Source organism: Diadema antillarum, unplaced genomic scaffold (assembly GCF_040938485.1).
Source record: "Diadema antillarum isolate AM-2024a unplaced genomic scaffold, OU_Dant_1.0 scf00000039, whole genome shotgun sequence".
NCBI classification, from domain to species: domain Eukaryota; kingdom Metazoa; phylum Echinodermata; class Echinoidea; order Diadematoida; family Diadematidae; genus Diadema; species Diadema antillarum.
The window spans coordinates 812606-822854 of NW_027270928.1; the positions used below are offsets into that span (position 1 = coordinate 812606).

Consider the following 10249-nt stretch of genomic DNA (forward strand, 5'->3'; position numbering starts at 1 on the left):
ACGGAAGTACACTTTGATCATGCTGGGACCTGCGAATGATAGCCGTCGTCAAAGCAGAATTTGATCCTCGTTAACTGGTTTTACTTCAATGGTTTGAGAGGTAAAGTCAAGCTTTCACCTTTGGGACCACAAACATGCTAACCTCCACTCACTGAGAAGCAACATCCATGGATATACAATTAGTTATAGAAAAACAGTTCATTAGCGGTAGGAAGATGATCAGACGTACCCAGCGGTCTTCCTAACCTATGACATAAGTAATCCGTTAAAATTTACGGAAATCGAAAAATCACTTCTTACCCTTATAGTCGTTGAATTATGATAACAGAAATGTAAGCTTGGGAGTACAATTCACTCTCATGTTAGGCATGTCATGCATACTATCGAATGCTGTTTTGCATCACTGACTTATTTTCTTCCCAGTTCATTGCATTAAACACATACTACAAATTGTCCGACGAGTACTGTCAGAATATTAGTGACATAAATCGACTCTTAAGAGAGTTAGATATAAGAAGTTCACGTTCAAATCACTTACGTTATCTTGGTAGATATGTTCAAGTTATGTCATTAGACTCATAACGATAACCACTGACGTTTGAAAGGCAATACTTTCCTTGAAAGTATTACTTTTTGGATTTTTTTAACATTTACTTTACAAGTCCTTGTATAGAATCCAAACCTTCACTAGATCAGATGGAGGGGTAAATTCCCGCCGTTTAAAAATTGTAGAGATTACATAAAACGTATTTTCATGTTTTCTTTGGAAATAATCGAAAACAGAAGAAATGGTTCGGGTTTTAACAAAATTCGGGCTGAGATTCCACTACGCTCACTGCGTTCCATATATATATGTACAACGACTCGGCACATTCACTTGCGGTGATGGCGGATTCTCTAGTATTGTAATTCGCGTACATATATCTATTACCGATACTACGATATCGAAAGTGACTTGACCTTCACTCCTTCCTCTACCAATCACGGAGAGATTCTCCAGTGTGTGATTTCCGGTACTGCAGAGTCATCTGTCCTAAACGTCAGGCGTAAGTATGCAAGCTACGCTTTCTCCAATAATTTCATTACATTTCATCTGTCCTTACAAAAATGACAACTTCAATGTCTGTATTTTGATACAACTTGAATAGTTACAGGAGAAAGGTTAACTTGAGCACAGGACAGTATTCCAGTTTAAATCAAATGTATTTTAAAGTAAATCAAGCATTTTGGTACATATTAAACAAAAGAAATCGACAAAACTGCCCAAAGGTTAGTCTGCTAAAGTACGTTTATGTTGTTACCCAATTTGAAATCAACCTAAATTAGGATGATTGCATTTGATGATTGAATTTTGATCTTCCTTTTCAAGGTGTACGTGCGTACAAAATAATCAGCAAATTGTTGTTACCTAAAGAAAAAAAAACTAGGACAATGTCGGAAATATTTCACCAATATCAAACAAAAAGAAATGACAAGTTCTGCATTATCACAAAGAATAATCTGCAATACCCGTATTCTTTTGTAGAATCTATAATTTGGTACATGTACTTTAAAATCACCCTGAGAGAGAGAGAGAGAGAGGGGGGGGGGCCTTTAGCCTTTGCTGTTCGTTATTATCGTATATGTTGTTTAATTTATCACACTGATCACAACGTAATTGTGCCAGTCACAAAGTAAAATGATTATAACTGGTATTGATTTTTGTTAAATGATCACATAAATCACCTAAAATTCGTATGCTTATTCTTTTTTCCTGGCATTTGTAACTCTATCATGAATTACCATTATGATATAGTATACATGAAGAGTTTGTTCGCAAAAACTGATAAGTCCATATTTGCCAAATGGAGATATTTTCGATTAAAGGTCAAGAAAAATATAGAGAATGATAAGAAAATTTTTGCTTCTTTTGACCATAACTTCAAAAATGTACCTTTATAATGTAGTAACCAATATATCATTTAAAAGGTATTATATTGTACTTTATGACAGAGACCAAACTTCAACATTTTCAAAAATGGACTTATCGGTTTTTACGAACAAACTCTTCACATTGCGTGTTCTTTCACCTTTCCTGTACGTTTGGGTTTGGCATCTATATTTTTCTTAGTTGTCAAAGTGACTTCGAATGTGAGATATATTTTTACGGTTGTTATTTTTTTTTCAGACTGAAATATTGCTTTTTCAATTTGCTCCTAAACAGTGTTAAAGGGAAGACCGCGCGGACAAGGACTTTTAGTTTGTCTTTTGTGGTTGATGTTTTTGGCGAGCATTGTTTTGTTTTTCGTTTGGTTTTGGTATGTGTGTGTGTGTGTGTGTGTGTGTGTGTGCTTTTTGTGTTTGTGTTTGTTGTTGGGTTTTTTTTTTTTCATCTCAAAATGTCCTTATCTGACTCCTGAACTGCAAAATTACAGCATTTTATTTTGTGGAATCTTTGTAGGGTTGACGATCTGTTGTTCCGTATAGCAATGGTATACATTGCATGCTCCTGCATCGAATTATGATATTTTGAAAGACATGGATTTTTATTATCATTACCTGGGCCAATTCATGTATACTTTATAATAACAATTCCCGTTCTTCATTTCTTGAAACCGTGTTTAGAAAAAAATAATGAAAGTGTTCACAAACACCCCACTCTTCAAACAGATAGATACATTTTATTTATGATATTCGCTATTTCATCAACGTATTGGTTTTTTTTAATAGTCGCCCTGATTATAGAATTTCCTCCATAAAGGAAAAAAGAAATCTTTCCTAGTTCTAAATAATTTTGGAGAAATTTTCTTATAATTTTATATACTTGAGTCTCTCTGACTCTGAACTGTTCGTGCATCCCGGATATACTGACTTTTTCTACCCCCCCCCCTTTCTTTCTCTCTCTCTCTCTCTCTCTCTCTCTCTCCCTCTCCCTCTCCCTCTCTCGCTCTTCGCTTCCTTTCCTTCACACACCGGACTGTTCTTTGATAGGTGACAGGAACAGGTGTGTTTCTTTTTTTTTCTGTTCTAATGTGTCTGTATGTGCGTGTGTGTGTATGTCTGTGCGTGAGTATGCGCTCGTCATGTCACCAGAGTTGTGTCTTTTGGCATTTTTTTTTTGCTTTATGTGTATTTACTTTGAATTAAAAAAAGTAGAAAAAAAAATGTACCGCAGTTGAGAAACCTGCATCATACAACTTTAATAGCATCCTTCCATTTATTTTTTTTTTCAAGTGCCTTATGAAACAACGTGCACTTAAATTATATATACACATACTTTATATCCACGTTTTGCGCGTTATTTAAGATATGAACAGTTTGTGCTGTTTAAAGGATAACTGTCGAGGACAACCTTTTCGGAGATTGAATGTTTATTCAGGCCACATGATTTGTCTTAATGCAGTTGTCATAAAGTTAGAGAGAATTAAAAACATGCAATACGTTGAGAAATGTTCTGATTCCGACATCCAACACAGATGGTCCTGAGGATGATATCATATCCATCAAGTTCCATGACCACAGTACTGCTGTGGAGATTGAATGTCACGTGACTACTCGCGAGCAACCGTATCCGGCAATCAATTCTTACATTATCAAAGCTGATAACGTCACACTCTCCCAGTCTTCTTCTTCGCGTGCTCGGCTTTCCCCGAGGCCTCGATGGTGCATCGAAGTTTTATGTACGGTGAGCAACGGACTTGGAGATACAACGAGTGGCGCCATCTACTGTCCCAAAGGTAGCAGTGAATTCTTTATCTCTCTTCTTTGTTGACGTAAATTCTTACACATCTACTCAAACCATGATGAAATTGAAGTAAGATCGATGTTACACAGCTCATACAATCATATTCTTTTCAACTTCTTGTCCATGCATGTGATGATGTAACAATAATTTTTGTCGGTAATTTAGCCACGTGAACTCCAGTTTTAGAATATTTAAGATTAATAATTATATCAATAACTTGCTATGAATGATGATAATTATGATTGCTTTTTTTCTCAGTTCAAAAAGAATGACACATTAGTGTTGGGATCTAATGAAATCAAGCGTTAAAAAAAATTAATTTCATTCAGTCAAGGCCGGCTCGAGATATTGTTGACGGTCATCTTGATATGACATGAAATTTGATAGTGTACCATGCCAACAATATTAAAATCTGCACGTTTCTTTTTGTTCTTCTACATGTATTTAACACCAGTCCTGATACAAATAGTTCTCTCTTGATACATTGTTGTCAACAGCGCATCCAGCGACAGATGCTATATCAGTCGTTCTCGAGGAGCTTGGGGATCGCGTACAAGGAGAGGGGCAAATCGACCTCAATGTAACATGTAACGTCAGTCCGGAGGACCAACCTTTTCCCCCCATCCACACGTACGCTATCAAGAAGGATGAAGAATCGGTGTCTGCCTCGAAAACTGTGGTCCTTTCACCTCGGCCCGACACGTGCGCGAATATAACTTGTATCGGAAACAACGGCCAGGGACTGACAACGCGTACACGTAGATATTGTCCTACCAGTGAGTAAACGATCTCTATCGAACCGTTCATGATTGTTGGTAACATTTTGTGAAAACCTTTTCAAGGACTAATTTATACTCTACAATGAACCCTTTCGGTACCGCTTTCTCTCTAAATTCCTATTACTAGTTGAAGGGGTAGGGTGAAAGCAACATTTGTACTTGCCAATTAACTCTTGAAGGATTGACATTCATAATAGCAGGTAATAGGTCTGCTAATTGAATCACACTTACATTAGGCAGAGACATATAATCATATTACATATTGCATGCTTACGTTTGTACCATCGACTGCAAACAAGCACAGAAGTGACGTCTCAATCACTGGAATATTTAGTTCTGCAGTAAATCATGTGAAAAAAAAATGTTCTTCTGAATTACCACATTCATTGTAACAATGGATGGGTTATGTGTTATATACAATGCAAAATGTTTCTTGTAAGAATAATCTTGTCGAACATGCACAGAGACAGCAAAGACACATGATTGAACCAAAATGGAATGAGTCTACTTTCTCGCCAAACTGTCGTTTCCTTTGATAACCACAATTAACACGTTAAGTCATGACTTATGACAACTCCCTGCACTTTTCAAATAGCTCATTAAATATTAACGAGTTCAAATGTTCTGGATCAATAACTAGGCATTACCAGAATAATTCAAACGTTATATTGCCCGTAACATTTCACCAATTTGATGTGGTTAATATTTGGCATGACTTCCGCCCAGATCCGCCGAGGAATGGTATAATCGACATCGAGTTCGACGAGAGACTGGACAACGATGGTCGAGCTATTGTCATAATTTCTTGTCACGTGAGCGATGCAGATCAGCCGTTCCCTCCCCTTCACAATTATGACATCAAAGTTGGAAATGAGTCGGTATCGAACTCGAGTTCGTCATCATTCACGCTCTCGACACGCCCCGATAGGTGTACCGAAGTCACTTGTACCGGAGCAAACACTCTTGACTTTACTTCGACCACGGAAGAGTTTTGCCCCTCAGGTAAAAACACATTTGCTACCACTTGAAACAACTGCGGTAACTCGTTCCTTATTACTTCTAGAAAATGTGTGGCGTATAAATACGGACAGAGGCAGTAATGCAAATATCATGTCAGGCAAAATATGATAACAAAAACAAGCAAAAATAAAGACAAGGCAGTATGTTGTGTATCATCTTACTACTTACGAGATTCTGAAAGCTCCAAAGACTTTTACAAAGGATACAGCAGGCTTCATGAATGATTGTTTTATTGGTTTTATGCAATGAACTTACAAAACAGGTAAATTGACCAAAAAAAAAAAAAACTGACTCTTACAGTTACACAATCGCTGAGAAGAAGTTAAGATGTAGAAAATGTAAAAATCTTCATTATGTGATATGGAGTGACAAATGAGGGCCCACATGCCCCCGGGTAATAATAAAGAATTTTACTTTTGTGAGCCCTGGCCCATGTGTCACTCCGGTACATTTTATACATATATACCCCTCTATGTATGTTACATGACATTGTACTGTAAATCGCTATTGTATGGCCGAATAAATAAATGAATGATAATAATAATGATAATAATAATAACAATAATAATAATAATAATAATAATGATAATAGTAATAATAATGTCTTCGTATCATACTATGCGTGTCTTTTACTTTCATATTGTTTCATGTGTTTTCCTTGTAATATCAGTTGTACACCCTTATTTCACATCAACATTTAATAAATGTTAATATTTCCCATATTTTGTAGATCCTCCAGGAGACGATATCATGTCGCTTAGGTTTGAAGAACAGAGAGACGGTACTGACATAAACATTGAGATCACGTGCCACATTGAAGCACTTGACCAGCCGACGCCTCCAATCGACACGTTCGAAATCTCGGTTGACGGCCAGACCATTTCATTGTCAGCTAACCCGTCCGTGGTTCTACAATCTCGGCCTAACAGGTGCATCAACGTCAGATGTAAAGCAAGTAACAGACACGGCTCAACCTTCGCTACCGAATTGATTTGTCACAAAGGTAAATTGTCAACAAGAACAATAATGCTATATCATATGCATACACAGACATGCATAAAATCATTCAGATGTGAAGTCGGGTTATTCGTTGCCTTTTGGTAAGCCCCTTTCGCTATATGGTAAAGAGAGCCCAGTCGAGTAGGTTTGCGCGAGGGTCTTTTAGGTCTGCTTTCCATCCTTTTCTTCAATAGCCCTTTGAATTAAAGACTTTTGTCCCAAAGACCGACCACAGCATGTCTGTCAATTTGCATACGGCGAATGCATGCCACCGACCTCTACTGATGGCATGCGAACACCAGACACACCACGACGAAGGATGTGGGGAGCACGCCATTCCTTTGGTAGACCGGGGGCCCGTTTCATAAAACTTGTTATCAGTGACAACTGCCACATTTCTACGACAAACTGCTCTCAGCCAACCAGATACAAGGATTTCAGTAGCTTGTCACATCTATGACAACTTGTCACTGATGACAAGTTTTATTAAACGAGCCCTTGAACCCGTTAATATTACTACTAAGTAAGGTTCTTGTGTCATGAATAATAATGTGTGAAGCAGATCTCAAAAGGCCCTCGCGCTGTCGCGCTCACCCATTACAGCGAGAGAGCCTTGACAAAAGGCTAGGTTATTGGTAGTGAAGGTTGTTTGGTATCTTTTATAATGAATTGCATTCTTAAGATTTATCTGAGTGAAGAATCTCACTGCTATGGCCTACTCATTTTGAATTCTTTTTACCTTCTTTGCGATTCCCTTCTTGCTTGATTATTGTACACAACAGAGGACATAATCGACGTCCAGTTCAGCGAGCGTGTGGGAATGAACAACGGAAAAATCTACACGGTGGTCTGTCACATCGACGAGGGGTACCAACCGACACCAGGTATCCATACCTTCCTCATCACAGCCGATAACGTCACTCTCTCATCCTCCCGCTCGCCGTCGACTGCCTTCACTCCTCGGGCCGATGGAGGCACAGAAGTCTCCTGTACGGGATGGAACGATTTTGGCTCCACTACTGCAACCAAGACCTTCTGCCCGTCAGGTGAGCTGTGACATAACCATAATCATGTTAGCAATATACGCCCAACAAGTAGGCCAAATTGTATCATAATACTTCATTAGTTGAAAGTATGGCATCAAAAATCAAAGTTGAAGAGACCACCATCTAAAAAAAACCCAAAAACAACATAACATGTAGCCTTTTTGGTGGCGGGGGCGTTTGGCCGCGTGAACAAATCTAGGGGGTGTCCTGTGTCAATCGGTATTCAAAAGCACATTAAGGATTATACAGGTTTCCGAAACAGGTGATCAGGGAGATAAGTTTGTTTCAAGACTTCTCCTTTCTCTGAGCCATTTAAATGTATTCTGTGAAACAGTGTTTCTACTGTCAACGAAACTCTAAAGATGGCATGGACATTATGAACCAACGTGTCCGTGGAAAGTGCATTAATATTGGAATATTACAAATTCTGAATGAAGAACAAAAGCACATAAGGTATATATGTATACACACAAAAAAAAATCAAAACATATCCCGTCAATCATGTACATCTACATTATAGTTTGCTTGTTTGTTTGTCTTGTTTTGTTTCAAACCCTGTAGCAAACTGATAACCTATTATCAAAGTTATAATGAGTTACTAGCTACAGCCTGTCACTGCTCATTTATATAGGTGCTAGAATGATTTTACTATCATCATCTAGTGTTAGTATGTCCAAGTGTAATGGTTTGCGACATTGTGCGTAATAATATGGCAGAAGCATTTCTTCTATCATACTCATTCAAACTAACTTTCCCGTTCTGCTGTATGTCTCATTGATATGTAACCAGTGGAGATAATCGCAGAATTTCAGCGACATCAAGGAGCTCTTTATCAGTCGTCGACAACATATGCTTTGCTGGTAGTCGTGTTCGTCATGTCTGGAATTCTCTGCGTCGTCTTCGTCAACAGAAGAAAATTTGCACTCGGAGAAGAGGTATGTAGTGTGAGAAAACTGACAAACATAACCAAAAATACATAAACCTGTGGTTTTTAAGGAGAAGCCATCAAATTGATTACTTTTATCTATATACAGTAATTTTAGGGACAGGATATTTAGGAACTAGGGTTAATCACTATTCCTGCTAAAAAAACAAATTTTCCTAGGGTTGCAAGTTAATCTTCTCAGATGCTCAATGTCCACGATGATATCACGTAATGTTAACTTCGGGATATTAAATAAAAAGCACCTGTTATGAATATACATTTGGGCACTCTGTACCAATGAAGTAATTCGGTACTATGCATTTCCGGGGCATTTGCTTTTGAAGACAGCACATATTAACACCCTATGAAGACATAGATAGGCTTATGATGTTTTAATTGTATTCAACGATATGCATTATCTACCTGTATGTCGTACTCGCTTCTTGAATATTCGACAAACGGCATATTTTGACCATTTTTCTTTCTCAATCTTTCCTTTCAGTTGCATAATTTCAGCCGCTAAACGGACATACTTGCATCTGAATTGCATCCAGAAGGGGATTCAAAGATCTGTTCTGCTTCTGACGTTTTCGCAAAGGACATAACTTTCAGGCATCAACTTCTTCGTTTATTGAAAAAGAAATTTATTCCTCATTTGTATGTATGTGCATGTGTGTGTGAGTGTGCGTGCCAGCATATGTACAGTTGTTCATGATAGCTATGAGACAGAAAAACCAACACTCCATTGGTTCTTTTATTTTCTGCTGCTCATATGTAATTCATTAAACATAATATACGCAGGTCCATTATGCATTATTTACAATACAGTAAGCCACATCAATTTAGATAATTGATGCATAATGATGGGTATTTTTACCATAAAGTCTACTGACGTTTGTTCGGAGTGAAAGTCAGTAGGCCTGCAGCAAAGTTCAATAATATCTGTCGCTGATTTTGTCTGAACATTTAAATGAGCTGCAGAATATTGTTACCCGTGAACAATTAAGTCTCGATCGTCAGTTACCTCACAATAATTAATCGCATTCATTATTGTTACCCGTCACCATGGGCGAACCCGATAAAGCCGTAGGAGATTCCTTTCATGCTCTTGTAATTTGCTTTTTTTTCTGACTCTAAAACTTTTTAAACACTCAACTAGAATTTCTAAGAATCCATAAACTTCGAAAGTAAGCAAGATATCACTTCTTGATTTCTAAACCAGTTTGAAAATCATATTTTCTCAGCCGTATCATCTCACATCGACCTATGAAATTGTTGATATCTGCAACGTTTCTAGGTATCGTAGTAACTGGTAAGATGTGCAATTTAAGTGACGGGATAATTATGTGTACTTCATAAATCTACTGTGCTCCTTAAAGTAGATTGTCAGCCAACAATTAAGAAACCATGACCGTACCATTGCGGCCTTAAAATCATTATTGTCGGTTAAACACCACAGGCCAAGAATTCGAAGCGAAGTATGACAGTCTTGATCTTTGTAATTTGAATGTAAGAGGAATTCTGCTGAATGTATTAGCAGGTATTAAAGGTTTGATCAACATCACCTCCTTATTTAAGTTGCAAAATGTGCGTACGTGGTTGCAACAGGACTGTCTTCAGTGTTATGCGAGTATATATTTGAAACTAATAAATTCCAAAACTTTCTAATTTCACAGGTTTGACGACACCTGAAAGCTCTGTTTATTTCTTTGATTTGCATAACTACACGTAGAATGAACTAGGGATTTGATAGCTT

General features: G+C 37.6%; 1 protein-coding gene across 1 annotated transcript; it reads left to right on the top strand.

Moving 5' to 3' along the window:
• Positions 1 to 3639: 3639 nt before the first annotated feature.
• On the top strand, positions 3640 to 7579 carry LOC139710836 (uncharacterized). The gene is made up of 5 exons (XM_071622758.1): positions 3640 to 3664; positions 4222 to 4476; positions 5230 to 5505; positions 6254 to 6526; positions 7305 to 7579. Exons 1-5 carry the CDS (start codon positions 3640 to 3642, stop codon positions 7577 to 7579), a joined length of 1104 nt encoding a protein of 367 aa, XP_071478859.1.
• The last annotated feature ends 2670 nt before the right edge of the window (positions 7580 to 10249 follow it).